The sequence below is a fragment of the Poecilia reticulata genome, linkage group LG9 (assembly GCF_000633615.1).
Source record: "Poecilia reticulata strain Guanapo linkage group LG9, Guppy_female_1.0+MT, whole genome shotgun sequence".
Classification (NCBI taxonomy): Eukaryota; Metazoa; Chordata; class Actinopteri; order Cyprinodontiformes; family Poeciliidae; genus Poecilia; species Poecilia reticulata.
This window is the reverse complement of record NC_024339.1, coordinates 1,939,346-1,963,078: the sequence shown is the minus strand read 5'-3', so window position 1 is coordinate 1,963,078 and position 23,733 is coordinate 1,939,346. Positions and strand designations below refer to the sequence as shown.

At 39.4% G+C, this 23,733-nt stretch overlaps 1 protein-coding gene across 2 annotated transcripts; it reads right to left on the bottom strand.

The window, feature by feature from the left end:
• Positions 1-7,103: 7,103 nt before the first annotated feature.
• Positions 7,104-16,762, bottom strand: LOC103469561 (tumor necrosis factor receptor superfamily member 26-like). Of its 2 annotated transcripts, XM_008417311.1 has the most exons (10): positions 16,660-16,762; positions 14,627-14,765; positions 14,413-14,541; positions 14,187-14,298; positions 13,986-14,077; positions 12,686-12,787; positions 10,590-10,609; positions 10,302-10,484; positions 8,896-8,932; positions 7,104-8,296 (listed from the first exon to the last, which is right to left on the bottom strand). In XM_008417311.1, the coding sequence occupies exons 1-10, from the start codon at positions 16,669-16,671 to the stop codon at positions 7,989-7,991; spliced, it is 1,134 nt and encodes a 377-aa protein (XP_008415533.1). In that variant the 5' UTR covers positions 16,672-16,762; the 3' UTR covers positions 7,104-7,988. The 2 variants fall into 2 exon arrangements, with proteins under 2 accessions (XP_008415533.1, XP_008415534.1); XM_008417312.1 differs by lacking the exon at positions 10,302-10,484.
• Between the last annotated feature and the right edge of the window lie 6,971 nt (positions 16,763-23,733).

Below are 23,733 nucleotides of genomic sequence, written 5' to 3'. Positions count from 1 at the left end.
GGGGAAGGGGAGACCTAAATTAATTCTTAGATGGGATTTACGCAAACGGTTGAACATATTGAATGAGTTCATCCTCCCAACGCTGCTGCGCTGGGATCTCTGTGAACGGAAGTCACTCAGCATTTCTCTGTTGCCTTTCAGCTCCACCTGGAGGTAATGTCATGTAACTGTCTAAAGACTAAAGTCAAAGATATTTCCACWTCAACCAWAGCCGGCWGAAGTGCGTTATGGGGTAAAAGTTTGATACAATATTTCATATTTTATATTTAATAAAATATGAATAAATATAAAGTACATAAAACAAAAACAATAAAAATATCTAAGTTAATAAAACAACACCTGTGGCTCTTCAGAGAAGTTATTTTCTTTTAACAAAATAGCTTAAGCTCTGCCAGATTGTACAGAAACCCAACGCAATCTTGTTTCATGGCGGAAGGATCTGGATGGTATTTATTGGACTGGCTCAATGTTCACACCTATTTCACAGGACATAGTGTGTAAAGACAGAGGTTCTCCTCTGATGCTACCTCCTGAACCTACRAGGTTCCACAAGGTTCCTGGGCCCATTATTATTTTTCTTTTATATTATTCCACTTGCTGGCATTATCCTTCTTTTTTGATATTTCCTGTAACATGCTGTATGTCAATGACATACAGCTGTATTTCTGGTTTAAAGCACAGTACTAGTTCCACTGGGAGATTATTTCMCTTATAAAAAGACATTTTTCCTATTAGTAAAATGATATACCAAATAAACKGACACCTTTTCATCAATATTAAACTATTATTGACTTAAAACAAGCTTCTTCGTCTTACTGAAATGTCACTTSTAACTTAGTTTTGTCTTATTTCAAGGGTACTATATTTGTACTTAGAAACTAGACCATATATACTTTGTAAGACTTTGTGCAATGCAGCAGCACAGTTCCCAAAACTCCATCTCTCTCAGAACCCCGCTGAAACCGACACCAGGCTTATTGAGTTGTGGAATAAATTCAGTCCTGAAGCAGAGTACAAAGTGGAGGCCAGAATCTGGGCTGTTGATCTGTTGTCAGTAAGCAGAAGGCTGACTCTGCAAATCAAGCATCCGCCAACTTCCTTTCACCCCGAGAAAGTCATCATGAATTCTGTCACAGCTACCTTCTACACTCGCCTATTTATCCCCAGCAGGGTTTCACATCAGTCTAACAAACTCAGCCTGCGCCGGAGAGATCGGTTCCTTTTTCTGGGGACAGTGAGTAATATTATTCAACCTCTTAAAGCTTCGTGATTTAGAGTCCTAAGTTTCGCAGAAGAGACCTGAGGTGAAAATTGAATAGTGCAACCTCTCTACCTCCTCTTCATCATCACTGATTAACAGCTGTTTTATCCCTGTCCTCCTTGGCCTGAATGGAGTGATCATGGCTGCCTCCATCACAATCAGCTGCTATTCATGCGGCATCGCTCAGAAGTACCCAGCAACCTTCAGAAGCAGCACTTCTCCTGGTGTGGGGAGAACTGAGAGGTAATCCAAGAACAAATCAAATTTATCCTTGATGCATGCATGTAGGCACAATAATTAGGAAAATGGAATTTGAAACTGGTTTGTGTGCATGTGTGTGTAACACAGTACTAACAGTGCCCTCCTATGTTACGACTTTTGTTCTTGTAGCCACTGGAAACAACTTGAGAGTGATTTAATCTAAGGAGCCAACTGCAGTCTGCATCCTTGATTTAATCCCAGAGGTCCGATTGGCTCCTTGGTTCACACTCCCAGGGTTTTGGGTTTTTGCCCTCAGATCCATGAAGATGCAGACAGCTGAGTCGARGGGKAAGGGGTCGTTTTGAGGGTTTTATTATTGCCAATGAAGACTTTAGAGAGGCAGCTGGGCTTCTTCAGGTCCACTAATCACAGGAAACTACAGTCTAACTAAGAAACAGTAGTGGAAAATGATTTTAGCGCCAAGTCAATTATGCTTTATGGCCACTTGAGGGCGCAGCAGAATGGTGGAAACAGCGGTTCAGACTAATTGCAGTGTCCTCCGAAAGTATTCACACCCTCTTTTTACTTTTTCACATTATGTGAGGTTACCACCTGAAATTGTAACGGATTTAATGTGCCTGACCAACACAAAAAAGTGAATAATTGTGAAGCAGAAAGTTAAAGAGGAGTCTATGATGTATGCTTTGTATCTTGTTATTCCCTCATGGAAAACATTCTCGGAGTGTTCCTTTTGTACTTTCCTGCATGTTTGAGAAATCGTTTAATCTCCCAAGGCAACCTTTCTGGGCTTCCTAAACGCTTGCTCTGACTGAGCACTGCCTTTTCCACACAGMTTCTCCTCAGAGCTGCAGTCTCACAGAGCATCGCTCCCCTGTGACTACCCCTCCTGCRGAAGTGAATAAGAAGTATCAGTGTCAGTAACTGGTTTTGGCTTTACAGGTTCTTTATTTGGTATTGGATCCAAGGGAGAAAATCCCATTTCGTTATTGGGGGACCATAAATAGGGAAATTTCTTAAGAGCAATTTTTTTTGGGGGGAGGGGGAAGGGGTTGCATTGCATTTTCTCAATGAACAACCTGTTGAGACCCAACTTTCTCAAATGCCTCCAGGTGATGTTCCTATTTTTTACGGCGATCCATTGCATTTTCGTTCCTTCATGAGAGCTTTCAATCCTTCTATTGAAACAAGGACTGAGAGCCCTGCTGATGAACTGTACTAATTAGAGCAGTATACAAGAGGTGAAGTCAGAGATCTTGTTCGGAGCTGTCAACACATGCAACCACACAGAGGTCTTCAGGAAGCAATGAGGCTGCTACAAATCCAATATGGAAATGAGATTCTGATTGCTTCAGTTTACATGAACAAGGCCTTACAGTGGCCTCAAATTAAGCCTGAAGATGGAAAGTYATTGAGTTCTTTTTCTCTTTTCCTCACAAGTTGTTATAATGCTATGAAAGACATTGACTACTTGGATGAGATGGACAATCCTGTTAACATAAGAATCTTGACATCCAAACTACCATGTAAGATTCGAGAAAAATGGGCAGCACACACATTTGGACTACAAGAAAAATGTAAAAAAAAAAAAAAAAGCCAAGTTCACAGACTTGGTGAGGTTCATTGACAAACAAGCTCGACTGGTGACAGATCCATTCTTTGGAAATATAAACCCCTCTCAACTGGCAGAAAAATGAGAAAAAAGAAAGACACAGATCAAAAGTGTAAAAGGAGATGGCATCAAGAAAAGTAGCTTTGCAACAGACATAACCTGTAAAAAAAAAACACAATTAAAGCTACTAAAACTCAATCAGAAAGAGCTACAAACAGCACTGCTTTTTCAATGCCATGTCTGTTCTGCAAAATGAATCACACATTTGAAATGTGTAGCACTTTCAGAGAAAAACCCCACAAAGGTAGAATTTTTGAAGAAATCTGGACTTTACTTCAGCTGTTTGGTCAGAGGAYATCTTAGCAACGAATRCAAAYGAAAGATGTCATGTCAGTTTTGTGCTCAAGAACATCCAAGTCTGCTTCATGTTTTATGACTTGAAGAAAATWAACCTGAAACAACCARTGATGAAAATGAACCATAGGTCTCATCAAGTGCTCTTACCTCAGTGCTTAAGGAAAATGATTTGACTGGGGATAAAGATAGTATTCTTGCAATAGTGCCTGTAAGAATCAAATCAAAGAAAAGTCTAAAAATGGTTGAAACTTATACCTTTATTGRCCCAGGGAGTTCTGGTACTTTTTGTACTGAAGATTTAGCAAGACAGCTCAATCTCACAGGCAGAAAAACAACAATTTTAACTATGAATAAACAGTCCARCGTTKATAGCTACATGTTGACTGACCTGRAAATGAGTGGTCTGGAAGGATGTATCTTTATCGACTTGCCAAAAGTATTCACGMAAAAGGAGATACCAGTGAACAAAGCAAACATCCCTCTGCAGGGAGAACTGGATCAGTGGGCATACCTGAAGGACGTGAGTCTTTTGATCGGAAACAATGCATACAAGGCCATGGAACCCTGGAAAGTGATAAACAGCCTGGATAGCAGACCATATGCAGTGAGAACACCACTCAGTTGGATAATAAATGGACCCCTTAGAGAACCCAAYAGAGCCTGCTCAGAAATGGAAAAGCAACAACAGGTTACTGTTCCCTGAAAGAAACTGTGATGACAAGTTGGATCTACAAGATGCAGAAAAGGCAGTTGTTCAGTATAGTCAATGCCAACGGTTTCCAGAAGAAATCTCATCTCTACAGTGAGATCTATAAATTAGATCCTCTCCTCATTTATAACACACTGAGAGTTGGTGGCAGACTTTGCAATTCAGCCATGCCTGAAGAGGCTGTGCATCCTGCTATTCTCTCAAAAGACATGCACATATCAAGACTTATTCTCAGGAATATTCATGAGCAATCAGGACACAGTGGAAGAAACTATGTGCTTTCTCAACTACGACAGAAATATTGGATTCCTAAGGCACATTCAGCAGCAAGGAAATTGCTTTCAAACTGTGCTGTTTGTCGAAAGCTTCATGGGAAACCAGGAGAACAAAAAATGTCTGACTTACCACAAGATTGAGTTTTGCCTGATTCACCACCCTTCATACATGTGTCGATTTATTTGGACCAATCGAAATAAAGAGAGGACGTAGTAACATTAAAAGATATGGTGTCCTATTTACATGCCTTGCGATCAGCTATGCATATAGAAGAGGCTCATTCACTGGACACAGACTMTTGTATACATGCAATAAGGAGATGTATGTGTCGAAGAGGACAAGTCCCGGTGCTTCGCTCAGACAATGGCACTAACTTTGTTGGTGCCGAAAGACAGTTGTGCAAGTCTATTGAGCAGTGGAACCAATCAAAAAYTGAAGATACACTGAGACAAAAAGGAATTCAGTGGATATTTAATCCACCAAGCGGCTCTCATCATGGTGGAGTTTGGGAGAGGCAGGTTTGAACTGTGARGAGTGCTGAGCTCTGTGCTGAAACAGCAGATGCTTGATGATGAAGGTCTCCAAACGGTGCTCTATGAGGCTGAAGCCATCATTAATGCAAGACCTATAACAGCTGTTTCAGGTGATCCTAATGACATTGAACCACTGACTCCAAACCATTTGCTGTTACTGAAAAAACAACCTCTTTTACCAGCTGGACTATTTCAACAGGCAGATCTCTATGCTCGCAGAAGATGGAGACAGTCTCAGTATATTGCTGACCAATTCTAGACTTTTCCAAAATATGAAGTCGCACAGCCCTCATGGATGGATAGATGGATGGATCACGACAGATTTTCTGGCCTGCACTCCCTGTCTCACTACTTTTTGCTTTTTTGTAGGTAGCTTAAACACTGAAAAAGAAGAAAAACTTGATCCAGAGGAATCCTCCAAAGCCCTACCACCAAGGAAAATAGCAAAATTGTTCTACTTAGAATTACACAATTTTAGAGTAAATACAAGAAAATAGCTTTCTTGATGCATTCCAGCACATCCAAAAGCTGGAATAGGGAGATTTTTTTTTAAATTGAAAGGAACTGCTCATGGAATCAGCGTGACTCCGCCACAGCAATGTATAGCCTGAATATTCAATGTCAAGCACATTTATATTTGATGTAATGAAGTATAATATGGGCCCTGAGCAGCCACGCTCTACACCTTTATTACAAGCGAACCAAATCACCTTTCTTGAGCGGTAATTTGGCTGCTACGGCGGACAGCCACGACGGAACGCTTAATAATATTCTCAGACAACATTAGTTTGATGAATGAGAGTCAGAAGGCTGATTTGTTACAGCGGAGGCATCATTTAACAGAAGGCTAGTGTGACACCTCTATTAAAGACTAGGAGTGCGCACCGTAGGGCTGCTCTCTGAAATGACGGACACGGCGAGCCCATCAGCATTCATTATGGTAATGTTAGAAAAAGACACTTGTCTTCAGAGTAAATGAACACCAAGCGCAGCTCACCGCTCAACCCGCCGAATAAAGAATGAAGGGCAAAATGAGGCAGCGGGCTGCCGACACTATTGACGAGTGAAACCGAGTCGGAGCAGCTTGTGAGACCAGATTAATACACGGATGTAGCATTTATGACAGATCAAAGCAGGTTGACGCCAGGTCCTCCCTCCAGACAAAAGGGCCGCATTAGCTTCTAGTCATAGCTTGAGAGGTTTTTCTACAGAAAGCTCTGCGGGCTCAGCAGGTCCCTACATGTCCACCTGCTGAGTCACTGCCTGCTGCCGCCGGGGTGGAGGGTGGACAATGCCGAACTCTGCAATGCACGTGCAGCTGTGGAGGGTACGCTAAAGGTCACATAATGAGGAAGTGCTCTGCATGTGGCCAGTGTCACTTATAATTCTGTTCAGTATTCATGAATTTATCAAAGGACTAGTGGGGTCTGAAACCTTTACAACCTAAAGAGCCATCTTTTCCTCGCTAGCCAGCAAAATAAAACTCATTCAGAGCTATAACTGTAACATGACTATATAAAATTTTGTCATTTTAAAGAACCACCATTTTATTTTTATCTTTAAGATTTAAAGATGAAAACATGTAAGTAAAGGATGTCTTTTTCATGGGGTGAAATATGACAAAAAAGAACAAATACCCTAATCTAATGACAGGATCTAAAATAATTACTGCACATAAAAAACACAAAGTCATAGTATTTAGTTTCTAGTGCAAATATCTTAGTACACCTAAATGGACAAAACATACAAGTAACTTTTCAGCAAGATGCAACAGCTTGGTATAAGTCAATAATTCCAAAAATATTGATTAAAAAAGTACTAGTTCAACTGGTAGATTATTTCACTTATAATGGGAAAAATGTCTCGCAAGGGAAATCTGCCAGTGGAAATATTGCTCTTTTAGATATAAACAAAAATGATAAAATGTACATTAAAAAAAGTTGGATTATTCCTGTGATGCTTTGTCTCATTTCAAGTGTACTAAAATATCTGCCAGTGGAACCAGTACTTTTGTAAATCAATATTAAGAAGCAGAAGTCACTTTTTTGGTTTAGATAAATGAACAAGAGTTGGCTTACAGTGGCCTAAACAGGTGTGGTGTGAATGCAGAATGTAACAAACAAGAGGAAAAGACGCTTTGTGTTTCTTTCATCTTTATATCAGAATGAGCTGAACCACAGATGAACAGCAAGTTATCAGAACTGAAAAATGTATGTAAAAAAATTCTAAGAATAGACTGAAGCCGATACATCCAATCAGAACCAGCTGACAAACAGAACATCACTTCATAGAAAATGTGGACGAAAAATATGTACATTAAGCTTCAGCAAACTCCAGTCAAATGTCAAACAGAACAAAATAAGAATTGATCTTCTATAATGTTTTGCTATTATTAAGAGCCCCTGAGGATAATAAATTACATCTCAAAAAAGAAATTAAGCCTAACAAAAGCACCTCATGATTGGGAAAACATTTAATACAATACAGGGATGAAAAAGGATGATATAATAAATTAAACCTGTTTTCAGTGCATAAATACATGAGATCACAAACATTTCAATAAATGTTCAGGAATCACTTTGAATCATCATTCACCATGTAATATAAAAAATGTACATGAGAAATAAAAAAACGGTAACATTGACCACCCTGAACACAACATTCTATTCGGTCTGGATTTTCAATCAAAAGAGCAACATAAATATACAGATATAAAAACAAATACTAGAGACAGAACTTAATATAGACAAATTCTAGGCAGAGTGCAGCTCCACCAGACTAGCAACAGCAGCGGTTAGCAACATCTGGTGGTACTGCACTCTGCTGAGCTAACAGCAGCTGTAAACGGAATTAGACACACCATTCTGAAGACGGAGGACAGGACAGTTTCAAGGCATCAGATGCAGCTGTGATGCAAAGTCAAATGTCTTAGAAGACATTTTTAGTATTTACAGCATTTTCACAACTCACAGTAACATTGTTCATTGTAGTATAAAATGAAAAACACTTAATACTCTTCATTTAATCATCTCCCAGAGAAAAACTCTCAAGTTCATAGTAACCTTTCTTAACAGCATTGTCCATGATTGTCTCTGCTGTTCTTCTTTGGTTAAGATCCAGTAAAGCTCTCAGCAGGTCGTTTAGACTGGCTTCTTTCCCCTTCTTCTCCACCCAGTAAGCCAGCAGATAATGGATCCGGTCTTCATGAGAATGATGATCTTTGCTTCTGATCTTGTTATCTTCTATGCTGAGCTTACGGAAGAACCTGTTGTGAAAGTCCACGTTCAGCTCTTCAAAGAATTCAAAGCACGCCGTGAGAGATTCGACACCTGGAAACAAAGGAGGCGATGCTTCAAACACCTGGCAGTCAGTGTCTAATTACAAAGCTTTGAAAAAGCATTCATATCAGTTTGCCTCTTTTTGTTGTGTGTTAACCACAAATGTCTATTAAAGGGGTACTATATGAGAGGAAAACATTGCATTATATTGCAGAAAGAAAATCCCTGTTTTGCTTTGTTTCCAAATGCTTCTGGTCATAATGCAGCCAAAGTGCCTGGTGATGCATTTTCAGCACATTCCAAGGATAATACTAGAAGCACTTTGCTATCATTTAGTTAGTGTCTGAACAACATCCAATTGCCATTTTACAGTATTAAGCTGTATTTGACAGTGATAATGAACCAGAAAGGTTTTAACAAAAGCTAGTACATTTTCATTTGAAAGATTATTTATTGCATCGGAGTAAAGGAAGCTGCATACATGCAATATCCTGTTTTCTGAGATTCGTTTTCATCTTCCACTTGAAACAATAATTTGTGTTGTTCTAACTTCAAAATATCCCAATGAGCTGCATTGCATTTTTGATTGCAACATAATATGTGGCAAGTTATAGGGGTGTGAATATGACATGAACAGATTTTTTTTTTACCATTCTTAGGAATGAGGGTGGGGAATGGCACGTCTTCCTAAAACACACAGAAACACAGGTTAATGTACCAAACTGATTTTTTAAAAGCATAGGTGTGTATTTATGTGAGAGTCCAGATTTGATATTCTACCATTAATAAGTAACAGTGTCCTGTGAGGTCTGCTTGAAAAAAGAACAAGTCAGACTCTGAGGTTAATAACAGAGTGCCGCAGCCCAAGCCAGCTGGAGGCCAGGGTGAAGCTGACATGAGCTCAGGCTGTGAGCTACAGTAGTGGAATGAGGGGATCTAGATAACTGACTTTAGCTGGAACAGATTTATGAAAAATACTCACTACAGTAAACAGCACAGATTAAGGCTGCAAAATGTTATTAATTTATTACTATCTTAATATGACTGAAGGCCATACTGATGAAGAAAAAAAACTGCCTAGACTGCAGAGCTCTGTCCACACAGAAGTGTATTCTTGTAAATGATTCAGACAAAATATGTGTTTCAACAGGATGCAGCATCACAGGAAATGGTGTAGTAGGTATGCCAAGCCAATTGGTGGCACTCCAACACTGCCACAGAACAACAAAGAAAGGTATGTTTGTTTTTGTGAGTGAGGCGCATGTTGGCTAGAGAGAGAGATGAAGCGTCAACATCGTCTAAAAAGAAGAAAAGAAAAAAAGACAGTTCGCATCGCAAAATGTTTTTTTTTTTTTTTATCCATCCGCTTCATAAATGATCGTTGCATGACGCAGTGGCTAGAGCGGGCATCCCGTATACCTTGATGCAGTTGTTCTGTGTTTCTGTTCTCGGTTCTTTTGCTGCATATCTTTGCCCCCTTCCTGTCAGATTACTGCTGAATAAAGACCACTAATGACAAAAAATCTTTTAAAAGAAAAAAAGATCGTTTCTGGTGTCCAAGGATGTCGAGTCCATCTGGATGGACAGCTTAAACGACAAAAATCTTTTGCAGACACTTAGTATGGATTTGTCCTAATAGGTTGATTTAGTTAGTTAAACCATTATTTCATCAAGTAAAACATTAAGAATGCTAAATAAGAAAGGAGAAGAAGGGAGAGGGGTAAGGGAGGTCAATAACATTGGCCAACAAATAGTGCGACTTATTTCCTCCAGTTGCTCCGTGCAGCAAAATTTCTGTTTCTACTGAAAAAGGTCAACCACTATTTATGTTGAATAATTTTGTTTGTGTGTACTTCATTATACAAGGTGTTAAATTCCTAAAAGATGAATACTATTTGATGCATATATGTTAGGTAAAAGTGGAAAAAAGCTGCAGGTTTTAAGAAGCAGACAGTTGAGGTTTGTTTTGTAGGAAAGCGGAAGCAGAGCTGAGAAACCCAACATGAGAGCGAGAAGGCTGGGTGAAGAAGAGGTGAAGAGGAGCGGTTAATCTCACCCTAATGTTGGGGTCTTCCCAGGGGAGCATTTCAGCGGGGTCAGTTAGGTTGTGCTGAGAGCTGCTGGCAGAGCTGGGATTGCTTTCACACAGATTTATTGTCTCCTCCTTTCCTTGAGGTTTATATATGTTTACATATGTGCTTGGATTGGTGCTGTGAGTCTTGCTCACTGAAATATAACCCTGGAGATATTGAAAGGGAAGCATATTCAAATATGCACTTGACATTTGTCAGTTTCAAGAAATATTATTTTGTCAATATTTTGAGACCAAATCAAAGCAACTCACCGGTTTGAAACTGTTGGAATCTGAGGAGAGAGAACAGATATTAGTGTAAGTAAACGAACTTGTTGTAATGATGGAATCTGAACAGGAAAAATGTTCTGAGAAAAACCAGCAGCCATCTTTCAAACGAAGATCAGCTGATGACCAAAATATGTTTGGTCTGTTGGATTACTGTTCATCTATGTTGCATAAGCAGAAAGTATAAAGTGTGCGAGTTGCCATGGCACCGACATTGTTAGCATGAAAACACCATCACTCATCCATTGTARTCCAGTATAACCAGCTTAATGTCAGTGAGGCTTGTGACACAAGGAAACCAAACAGATTCTCAGAGTAACAACACATTTCTACTGTATCAGTTTGTTTACATGAGGGCATGTCTGATTGAAAACGTAAGTGATTAGTTATCTGTAACTGCTTGACCTTGATGAGGCTTATTGGCCTCATCAAGTTAAAGACACAGACGGTTTTTGACTTTGGTAGCAGGACGGTCATGCTGGGTAACTTGGTGTGACTCATCCAAACTCTCAGATACCACAGATGCTTCCTATAGTGATTAAGGAAGCCTTAAAAGGCACACACCCAGTCTAGAAGGCATAAACAGAACTGTTTTCACTTGGGGTGTTACATTCCAAGGAAGCGTTATGCCTAATAATTTATGAAAAAGAAATTGTCTGTGCTGCTCTGATAATAAAACACACACTGTGGGATTAAAAGACAAACAGGTTCTGTGGCAGGTTTGAAGTCGGCAATGACTCAGTCAGGTGTGGCCAGCATTTCACACTTCTTACTAAATGTAAAGGTGAACTGTTCATACCTCAATCATACTACTATCAATATTATTTATATAATACCAATATTATTAGCCAGAGTCCTCTTCACTTGTCTGGGCAGCAAAGGGATAATAAACATGGCGTCTTTGAGCCAGGTTGTATCCAAACATTACACTCGTAACTTATTGTTTTGAATTAAATGACAAGTGCAACATTTGGGAACTCATTCATTGCATAACACTGAGACAAGGCAGTGCCAGGATGCTGCTGATGGCAGACATTTTCTAGAGACGGAATGCCTCAGGAGACTCAGGAGATTGTATGATACGTAGAATATACTCGTTTTATGTAGCCAACTATATAAAATGTACTTCATCCTTTTTAAGTCCCATTTCATTGTGTAAATAATGTAGACATTAATGAGGCCTATTGTTGTTCAGTTCCAGTTCAAACATAGTGGTTGGGACCCATAGTCCCATACATGCAACAAGGATGCTGTCATAAAAAATATGATTGCCATAGTTAAAATTGCATTTTACTGTGAGGTGTCGTTTGTAAGGTTACACTGTAAAAAATGAACAGTAATATTTTGGTTTATTTAGCCTGCCATGGAGGAAAAAGGGGTTCATTTTTCAAAGTCATATTTTTACCATGTTGTTCACACATTTATAAATGTCATACTTCCAAAATAGATATTTAACTCACAAACTAAATATTTAATTTCAAAGTATACGTTTATTTTCCAAGTTAAACATTTAATTACCAAACAAAATATTTAGCTTGGACCCAACTTTCTCTGACCTTGCTTACTAAATATTTAGGTTGCTAGTAGAATATTCAGCTAATATACAGATTAGCTTGGCAATAAGCACAGGTGGATTGTCAAAATATAAGCTAGGTTTTGCTGACCTCTATGTATAATGGTAAAAATATGACTGAAAAATGAAAACCCATTTTTTTCTGTCAGGTGAAGTAAATAAAATTATGGAAAATATTTTTACAAAGTAAATTTACAAATGGCTTCCCATACTTCACACATGTATATCTGCTCCATATGTATAGTTTCTGAAGAACTTTAGTGGATGGCGGCGTGACAGGAGTGGAGGGACTCATGGAGAAACCTGGTTCTGCTCCACAGAAAGGTCAGACTGCTGCAGTCATTAACCTGGAGCTATGATAAACCAGCTATACAAGCTGCACTGTGGTCAACAACTGACTTACAGTCTATGACAAAATAGAACAGTTGTTTTACTATTATTATTTACATATGTGAATATTATAGCTTCCAAGGTTTGAATACATAAAAGACTAATTTAATAAACCTACCTGCTGTTCTCCATTTCTTCTTCCAGAAGATGAAGATAAATATGACCAAACCAAGAAAAAGTACCACAAAAAACAGAGTCAGTCCTGCAGTCAGAGCAGTGTCTGGTAGGAGGAAAACACAACATTAGCAACATTTTTGTGAGGAGAAATTAAACATCTTGGTGTGAATCAATCTCCCTACAGCAGGGGTCCCCAAACTTTTTCCTGTGAGGGCCACATAACTTTTCCCTTCTTTGGTGGGGGGCCGGAGTCAGTTTGTAACAGAAAAAGTGAGACGATTACAGGAGTGCCTAAATGGAAAAATGTATTGTTTTCCAGAAAGCACAATCAAATAACATACTCTGAGTTCTGAAAAAATCCAGGAAATAACAATATTTATTAAATAAATACCGTATTTTCCGGTCTATAAGCCGCAACCCCAAAGTTTTTTTTTTTTTTTTTTTAAACAGTAAACATGCACATATAAGCCGCACCGGGCTATAAGTCGCAGATATCTCTGCCGCTCTAGATTTTACACAACGATGCAGCAGCACGCAGCAGAGGGGGGCGGACACCCAAAATTTGAGTCATAACAGGTCAATTGAATATCACATTTATTACGGTTGAAAAAGAGAAGTTGCCAAGTTCAGATTTAACTGAACTGATTACGGTAGTTTCCGAACGGTAACTGTAACAGTAAAAGTGCTGATCCTTCGTGTCTGATACTAGCATGTGCTAAATGAAAATGGGCGCTTCCTTCTTCTTCTTCAGATTTCAACGGCAGCTTGCATCCATTATTGTTGCACTACTGACATCTACTGGATCCTAATATCTATACCTCAAATTCTCATAATGATCCCAGTATTATTTAAAAAAAAACAGAAAATATTTTTCCCCTCAATGCTATTTAACTGAGCATCAACATTCTCAAATTTCAATTCCCTATTAAAACCTAATTCCTAATTTTTAATGGGTGCTTTCTTCTTTTATTTTCAATTTTGACTTCCAATGATTCACTTCCTGCTAAAGAGCCCCCTGGTGGTTGAAGAAAAATCCACATATAAGCCACATGGTTCAAAGCTTAGGAAAAAAGTAGCGGCTTATAGTCCGGAAAATACGGTATATGAAAAAAAAAAATCTAATCTATCTCTGGTATTGTTCAGGGGGCCGCACCAAATGTGGAGGCGGGCCGAATCCGGCCCGCGGGCCGTAGTTTGGGGACCACTGCCCTACAGTGTCAGACTATTAATAGGTGAGAAACCAGGTGGAGAGGCTGTGTTTGCTACGCTGATCTGTGGGAAGGTTTTGAACAGAAAACTACCTGCATCTGGGCTGGATTTGCCCTGCCGTTTCTTGCACTCAGTGTTGCTGGTAGATGTGCAGTTCTTCACCACCTCCTCATCGCTGTTACATCTAGTTTGGAGGCAGAGGAACAGGTTAGTGAATGGCAAAGACCCTAGCAACAGCATCACTGAGTGTTTCTGAGTAAAAGCTGGATGAATGAGATCACTTGTCTCCTCACCTGGAACACTTTTTGCATATTTCACATGCTTCGTCTGGATGGCAGTACCTCCCCGGCTTGCACTGACACAACGTATCCTGGGTGTGAGAGCACCTCCTGACTATTTCCTGATCTGAGAGCAGCATTAAACAGGCCTTGTTAAGTTAGAGCTGATGCTCAGAGTGCGGCATTGATTTTCCTCTACAGGCCTTTTAATCAATAGCACCAAACTGTCAGGAAGAATTACCTGGAGGGCACTGGGTGCACTTGATGCATTGTTTCAGTCCGTTGGCGTGCTCCGTGAACGTCCCATAGTCACACTCCTCACATGTTCCCTTCTTGCCCGTTTCAGTGCAGGGGGTTTGAACATACTGACCTGAAAGACATAAGTAACGTCCATATTAATTTCTACTATGGTGAAGCGTTCAGCTCTGCTCAAGCGTTCAGCCTCTGTTACTTACCGGCTTCACATTTCACGCAGCAGATGCCGTTGTGCAGGTATTCCATGTCTTCTTTGCATGAAACAGACCGACCCGTCTTCACACCATGCCGTGCGTAGGCTACCACCAACTGGAGAACAGCTAAGGAAGCCCACAAAACCTTGGAAAACACAACATGTTCAATAGGTTTATTCTTGTTTCAAATTTTAAGCCATGTTACAGTCGCACTGACTCATCTTTGGACACACAGAATAAGCCAAATAAGGCTCTAGAAAATCCCACAAGTTGAACCTTGTCCCCTGATTAACCAGGCTTAGCCCAGAATCCTTTCCCCTGCCACACCCGTCTTCCTGCCACTGTTTACTTTGAGATCAGACAATTCCAAGGAGAAAAGGAGGAGTGTGGGGACTTGAAGTTCATCCTCTCTGATATGCCTCAGACAAAAATATGCAACCCTGGTCTCACGCACTCATGCACGCACACACACAAACACGGCAGAGACAAATTCAAAACCATACCATAATCTTTAGAGAAACACACAGGACATTCTAGAGTTTAAATATGGAGAACATTAAACTGGTTATCTTCCACTTTCCCTACAGTCACACTGCTGATAAAAAAATATATATGGATAAAGTTACTAAAGGACACATGTAGGCTGAATGAAACAGTTTTCTGAACAGGGAAAAAAAAAGGCCTTTTGAAATGAGTTGTATAGATATGGAAATTATAGTTGAGGTAAATATACATTTACCTCAGGTTTTTATTCAGGCCTTATTCCACTGATTGTGGAACAACAACTTTAACTGAACCAGCTAGCCTGATTAAATCAGCCTTTCTGCATAGTCATATTATTTTAAAACCACTGGCCACGATTCGATCTGATGGGGTGAGGAGGGAAAAAGACTTTAAACGGCTTAAAATTAACAGAACTGAGTAATATAAATATCCATCTACTTATCAAATTAATTCTGTCCAAGTAATGATTTTCAGTGACACCGCTTGCCTGAAATCATTAATGTGGAAATTAGGGAGTTTTGCCATTTATTCAAGCAAAAAAACAAACAAAAAACAACAACAAAAAAAAAAAAACAGGTTAATGAAAGACAACCTGCGGTAAGTCAGTTTATAAAGTTGTATCCTTCACATAAGACACTTCCTGATCCAGCTCGATGATGCAACACTAGCTCACACCAGGCAACTGGCCAGCCACAGCCCAGTAGGTGAGGGAGAGAGCTTCCTTCAGCTACGCCAACACAACACAACACATCACAGCCAACCACGCTAAGAAACACTTAGTTGCCATGGCATCGCAACTCTCAACCAGTTTTGACCAAATAAAGCAAAGTCGTGCCTTTGTACACACCCTGAACGTCATTACGTCAGGTACTAAATCCCTGGAAGTGCGCGCGCCGTCCTACCTGTAAAAAAGCACGTGCTGCGAGGAGCTCTGACTTCAGCCAGAAGGAAAGAACACACAGCTGAGCTGTAAACCCAGATGTTTTAAACTACGATTTAATTAGACAGCAACAAATAGGAAAACTGTTTGAGCTTTTTTACGTCTTCACATGAATAATGAGCTTTTCACTTATAAAGCCAATACCAAATTTAATGTTTCCCTTCCATCCCAAAACAACATCAGAAAAAGAAATAAAATAACAGTCAATGTGCAGCTCCCCGTTTTCTCTGAGCGAAGGTATGAATGAGGAGCCTACTTGTTAAATGTCACACCTGCGTAAAGACGGAGAGGACAAGCCCTGGCATATACACGCGAGAGGGCTCCGTTAAAACTTTATTACCCATAAAAAGACATTTCTAATGTCTGAACTCTGAACACGGACTAGTTTCACGTCGGCACTGTGACTTAAAAGCGTTGTTAATAAGCTTTAACACAACCGTCACTGTTTAAATCCATTACGGCTCTAATTAAAAACGCTCAAGTGTTGAAAAACCAACTTTAATGACCGGCGACAGAAAGAAACTAAAAATCTACCTCAAACCAAAGGTAGCGAAAGTATAGGGTTGTGTCACTAAAATGGAAAATACAAACTTACCTTAGTGCTCATGTTTTTTTTTTTTTCCAAAGTTGTAACAACTCACTTAAAGACACTTCTAGACACTTCCAACTTCTAACGCCGTCTACTGCTATGGCTCTGTCTCAGGTGATAGTTGTAGGTGACGTCATTGTAGGGCGGGGCCTAGCAGCCCAGAAACATCCACCCGGCCTGTTTTCCACACACCGTGAGTTACTTTACATGAAGAACCACGATGTTTTCAGCAAAGAAGTGATAGACAGCCACAAACCTACAATTTATGTTGAAGTGAAACTTATTGCCAGCATTGTTTTTATAAAGTTTTTTTTTTTTTTTTGGGGGGGGGGGGGGGGGGGGGTTGTTCGTAATTATTTATTTGTAAAAAAAAATTATTTCAGTCTTTAAAAAGACACAAATTTGCACTAATCATATATATTTTGTCTGTTTGATTATGCATTAAATGAGATGTTCTGATTAGTCAAAGAGTACTTCATTACAATTTTTACCAAATACTTTTTTATTCCTACAAGATATAAACTCTGGACAGGTCACCAGAGAGTTTCTGGTCTGACCAGTGTGCTATTTTGAGTGAAATGTCCAAAGCTTCAAACTGCTATCAGATACACTTGCCCTCAGGTGGCAGCCAATGAGAAAGTGTCACGTCACCGTGATATATTGCCACAAAGGCTCATTCACAGAGTAAGACCATTTTTAATCAATACGCCCCACTGCTCCATACAGACATGGAAGATCTCAATGTATTATGCAGGAGGGAAGATGCATATCAATAGTCATCTGGGCATGAGATCCTCTCAGGTGATTCGACAGACAGGGAATGTGTTCAGGGGTCACCTAGGTCCATCTTGCAGATGCTTTTGGGTGTAGCAGATGTTGTGTATACTAAATTTTAAGATATCAGTAAAAACGTTCAGCCATGATGGTGCTGGCATCCTGGATGGTTTCTGTCGAAAGGTTTTTATGACTCTGCCATTTTCCAGACATTTTAAGAACCTTTATCCAGAATGATCTGGGATTGCCTTACTAAGATAACCAATTCCTGAACATATCTATTCAAAAAGATGGTGAACACGCTCTACTCCTAGCCCTACCTTACATATTTTCTCAATAGACTGAAAATCAATAACCTTTTTCTGTGATTGAAAGTTGAATCTGAGTCTTTGTTCATTACATACGTGACATTTTTTGTTGTGCCTCAGAAAATTGGAAAGTTGACTTTTTAGCAGGAGCTCTTGCAGCTCGAGGAAAGAAAATGTACACTTCAAAAACTCAAAATCTTACAGAGTATTTTTAATCCAGTTTCTAGTTCAAATGTCTTACTACAATTGAAGACAAAAGTATCTTACCAGTATGTTTTCATGAAGAAATGGGATCTTGTGTCAAGTCAATAATTTCTTGCAACTGATTAAAAACTTACAAGTTATAATATAGTTATAATTTATGACATGGCATTTTTCCGATGGTATAAGTGAAATTATCTCAGTGGATCTAATACTTTAGTGCAAACTTTATTGACATTTTAGTTTTTACAGAAGCTACTTAACACTATTGCCATGACGATACAATACGACATCATCAGGAAATAAAATAAATGCTAGCAACGTAGATACATTAAATACATTTATGTAGTGTAAAAAACAGTTTAGGGCCCATCACTGACCTCTGACCCCACAGGTCACCCTTAGTAAATCAGAAATCACATCATCTATTTGAACATATTGCTGTCTTTGATCCAGGTACAGTTTTTATCCAGGAATACGCTGCTCCTCTCCCATCACAGTTTATTCAACAGCAATTCATGATCCAGTCATATTTTAAAGATTACTGAGATTACTATGCCATTAAGCAAACACCCTGCAATGATGAAAGGGCTTTATAAGCGTCTGATCGATTGAGTCACAACGTCTGAATTAACTGCAGACATATTTGCAGATTCATTGTAAGGCAACGTCTCAAACTCATTGCTTCCTTGTGTGACATCATTAAAACTATGAGAAAGAAAGAAAACAAGGTTTGCTTCATTCAAGATTGCAACATCTAGATGTAATCTTGAGAAATTACATCTAGAGAGTTTTACAGAACTAGGATTTGAATTTTTTAAACTTAATGTGTTTCCATTAAGCAAGTTTATTTGTGAAATGTCAAATTGTGCACTTATATGGTCAATGAAAACAGAGCTACTGAGAAACATATGGAAGGATTCCCACAACGTCAACGTTTTGAGAAACGTGTACTTGAGAAAGTTCAACAACAAATCGCTGAAAAATGTTCCCTGCTCATCATTCATGAAGAATCGATTGTTACAGAGTGATAAAAAAAGACGCCACTTGTCCTTTACAGTTTTATTTGTCAGTAGAGTTTAACAGAGGTTGTATTTGCAAGTTTGCCTTTATCTATTAAGCGGTTGTCTGCAGAGCATGGATATGCAGAGTGTCAGGAAGTAATGGGCTGTGGTGACAAGAACATGTTGGTGAGGGCTGAAATAAAACCGTTCCTGTCTGCCAATCATGGCAACCTCAGCTCTGGCCGAAATGGTCGGACAGTTCTGAGTGGTTGAGGTCATGCTGCGGGCTCAAAGATTGCTCTCATAGCTGAGGAACTCTTGGGTTCATGGGCTACTGGGCACATGTAATGGACAGTATGCAGTCCTCCTGCATGCCTGCGTTTCACTCACTGCCGTCCTCTTCTACGTCTTACAGCCTAGTTTCATTCGCCCAATCACTCAGAGTTTGCTGCTGCTGTGAATTTCTGCTCTGTTTACCCCTGCAACTCTCTCTGAACGTGTGCTTTTGATGATAAGGCCAGCGAAGGGGCTGAAACCAAACCTCCGAGCTACTTTTTCCAAGATAAGACATGAATTTTTGAATTTACATTGCCGATTCCGTCCGTTGGATCCGCGGCGAGATCGGCGCCGACGATATGGAGAAAATATGTTTTTCTGAGGAACTGAAAGGACAGTTTTCTTCAGGGACACATTAATTCACTCTAACTCATCTACGAGTTATCAAAGAAAAATTATATACATATAGGTAGATACATACATACAGAGGCGTGCACAGGTCTGGGGTCAGGAGCTCATTTGGAAAAATGGCACCTTGTGCCTCAGTGGTTTGAAATGTATTTCAGGCACAGCTTTGAACATCATGTATATCAAATAAATAACCATATCTGACATCTGATATTTAATAATGTCAAGTCAGGGAACAAAAATCAACTCGAAACAAGGATGGATTTTAAATGTAATTTAAGAAATTCTTAGCAAAAATAAAGCAATAAAATTACTTTAGATTGATGAAAATAAAATCTCTATCAGTCTTTCAGCTGAACTCCCAGCTGAATTTGAAACTGACATTATTCTCCTTTTTTTTCTGTTTTACACACTAAGCACCTTGTGTTTGTCTTGAATACATCGGTCTGCAGTTTTATTCTAAAAGTAGGCTGCCTCAGGGGAAGATCTATAGAGAAGGGGCGAGGATGTGGCTACTGTCCCCCAGAATTTGCTGTCCTTAAAATCAACCTTCTTCTTTGTCCAGAAGCTTCTTATAGCCTTTGAATTAAATATTAATTCACACAAAAAATAGAATGATATGAATAGTCTTATGTCCCTGAAAAACTTACTTGTTTCCCGCTTTGCTACTGGACCTGAGGAACACCAGCATGTTCCTTTTCAAGACGGTGAAAGTTATCAAGTGATAAGACCGTGAAACTGTAACCGTTGACTACGATAAGTCTAAAGTCTAGGAGAAGTCTCCTTCTGTTTCAGGCCCTGAACCTTTTGAAGGAAAACATGTCAGTAAGTTTGGCACATTTTTCTGTACTTTTTTCTTTTTTTTTTTTACTTCAGTGGTCTTTATTTGATAGGAAAGTGGGCTGTGAGAGGGAGCAAAGGTCAATGGGTAGGCACTTGAACCGGTGACAGCCTCATTGAAGACTGAGGCCTAAAGGAAGAAGCACATAAAAGAAGAAATGAAGGAAAGAAAGAAAGAGAAAAGAAGGAAATAAAGGAAGGAATGAAAGGAGGACGGGTGGATGGACAGATGGACGGATTTCCAATCAGAAACAAATGTCTTGGTTGAATAAAAAAAAACAATTTCCAAAAAATTATTCATACTTATTCAAAAGTATGAATAATCTTGGCTCTTTTCTGCCCACGTGTATCCTTCATTTCTTTTGATCCCTCAACTGTCTGGATGTTTTTATTTTACAACCCAACTGCTTGTTTCACAACACTCAATGTTGGGTTAGCTGAAATCACGACCGTTTCCTCTAATGTTTTTGAAGCATGTTAAACAAATCTACAACTGAAGCTGCTAATTAAACCGGCTCTGTGCCTGCGACCGAACGCTCTCCATGAGCAGCGCTTCACTGGAGGCACCGCGTCAAAAGGGACTTTTGAAGGAAAGTATCAAAGTTGGTGCAGCGTGGATGCAGCTGTTTATGACTCTTTTTCTTTAAGAAACCCTGTCATGAATAATTTGTGGACTTGTTTTGTTCCTATGGAGCATACTAAGTGAGACTTGGAAGTGTTCCTTAGGACAAAAACTATGTTTTGTCTCACACACACTACTAAAGACACACACACACAAAATTCTAAAATTGCACATCCACTATTAAAATATCACACAGCCGTGTGTGAAAACATGATTTAATATTACAATTATTTAAAATATTGAATATGATGTAAAATTTTAAAAGAGGATAGTGTGTCTCATGTAATAGCATGAATTATTATTTACATCTGTTTGACGGAAGTGTTTGGTTTGGAAATTGACGGTCCCTAAGTGAACCTCTGAGTGCCTGAGGGGGAGCGATAGAGAACGGCTGGCCGAAATTAGCGTTCATAAATGGGATTAACCTTGAGCTAAACGCCGCTTGCTCCGCGGAGCGCGAATATCCAATATCCAACTTGAAAACAACTTCACTGCGGTAGATAATAAAAACACCGCAATAACGTTTGTTTTGGTCTGCGAGAGACGTAAACGTCATACGCAGTGACGTTGGTTCCAAAGCTGCGCCTCTTCTGTGACATCTCTCACACAGAAAAATATAAATCTCTTCCTCATTCATTCATTGTCATTCTTTCAGCCCATTGTTAGGTTGAATGTGTGTGTGTGTGTGTGTGTGTGTGTGTGTGTGTGTGTGTGTGTGTGTGTGTGTGTGTGTGTNTGTGTGTGTGTGTGTGTGTGTGTGTGTGTGTGTGTGTGTGTGTGTGTGTGTGTGTGTGTGTGTGTGTACTATCATTCAGAATAGTATGTCTGCATGCTTTGTGTGCGTTTGATATTTTAGTAGTATATATCCGCAATTTTAGTATTTTGTGCGTGTGTATGAGTCTTTAATAGTGTGTGAGACAAAACAGTTTTTGTCCTAAACAGCCTCATATGTTCCTGAAGCTTCAGGTTCCATGAACTGGATGGTCTGTTTGACTTTCACACAGGAGCCGTTAGTTTAACAGGCATTTCTTTTAAATGAAAGCTCTCATCTCCAAAGTCATGAAGACTTTAGAGTCTCCATCACTCCGTACCAGCAAATTAATTCCACACCAGTGTCTTCACTCCTGTGTGATCCTCACACCAACAGTCATGTTTACATGCATTCTTCCTGTCATGAGTTGGTTGTTGGTAGTGGTGAGGATAGAGGCAGTGGACCAAGGTTGAAGAGTAAATGATGTTTATAATGATGAATAATGAAGGGTACAGACGTCCAGGCAGCACCGGTGAGCAATGAGGCAAGGTGCTCAGACACTGGTAACACACTAGACTGGACTACACCAAAATGACAAGACACAACAAGGATCCTACAGGGAGCAGGGGACACAGGTGGGATTAAATACACAGGGAGATAATCAAAGCAAACAAGCGACAGCTGGAGACTATTAAGGGGAAGCCGCAAAAACACAGAAACTCAATAAACTAGAAACATACACAAAAACCGAATCCTTACACCTCCTTTTTGTATTATGATGTTCTTGTATTTTTTGAGTACAGCTAATTAGGATTAATATTTTCTTCCTCTTCCGTTTGTTAACATATTTAACTGCTGGTGTAGACGTCAAACAAGCCAGGATTCTTCTACCAGAAATACTGGTTTGGCAGAACAGATTAGAGAGATAACACATTCCTGATATTTCATAATGGGCCACTCTATCAGACTGATAAAAAGGCGCGGCATGGGTTGTCTTCCAACATTAGACCGTAAACTCAGACCATACACGGTAAAAAACTGCTAAGCTCAGACCATACACGGTAAAAAAAGGGCTACCTTAGCAGTTTTTTCCAAACCGTCGCTGGGGGAAGATGATAAGTTGTCACCATGATATGCTGAAGCTGTGTTGGTTGACGCTGATGGGTGTATTGATACATTCCAACGTGATGAGACACTTCTGAACGTCTGTGAGCCTTTAGTACGTCAAAGCGTTTGCATATCAACAATAACTGGAAGGACCAAAATTTTCTCTAACAAAAGCCAACAAAAAGAAAAGTTCTTGTTGACTTGTCATTTTTGCTTAACTTTTATTCTTGTTATTTATAGGCCAACTCTTTCTGAGAGTACAATTAATATTCAAAATTGAATGCTTCACATTTAACATGAGATGTTATTGTTTCATTCTGAAATATATATATTGGTCCACATACGTGGACCTTGTGTTAAAAACACAAAAATAAATGACAGTTTTTTTCCTTTGATACTTTAGATCTTATGGCTTGAGAACAACAAATAAAAATATTTATAGAAAGCACAGCTGCTTTTGGCTTGTAAGATTGTGAGAAAGTTGTCACTTGGATCTTCAGAGTTTTTGTTTGTGTCTCTGTTCAGCATGGCGAGGATGGATGTGAACTGACCTTTGACATTTCCACTATGCTTTTTGGAGCCAGATGATTCTATCTCAGCAGACCTCAGGGACCAGTCATGCATCTAGCTGCAGGACAGACGGCCTTCTTCATAATAAAAACAGGACTCAAACCTGACTGAGTTGAAGGTGTTTTTCAAAGAACGGGCAAAATATTAGTCTCTGAAACCCAACAGACCCGCAGCTGGACTTGACTGAAGTAAAATGTGGTTCTACAAAGTATTTACTGA

Excerpts from the sequence above, each read along its gene's own strand:
- LOC103469561 (XM_008417311.1), bottom strand. Across the intron at positions 14,078-14,186 it reads ATATGCAAAAAGTGTTCCAG|ATGTAACAGCGATGAGGAGG; the intron begins GTGAGGAGACAA and ends CCTCCAAACTAG. Across the intron at positions 12,788-13,985 it reads CAAATCCAGCCCAGATGCAG|ACACTGCTCTGACTGCAGGA; the intron begins GTAGTTTTCTGT and ends TCCTCCTACCAG.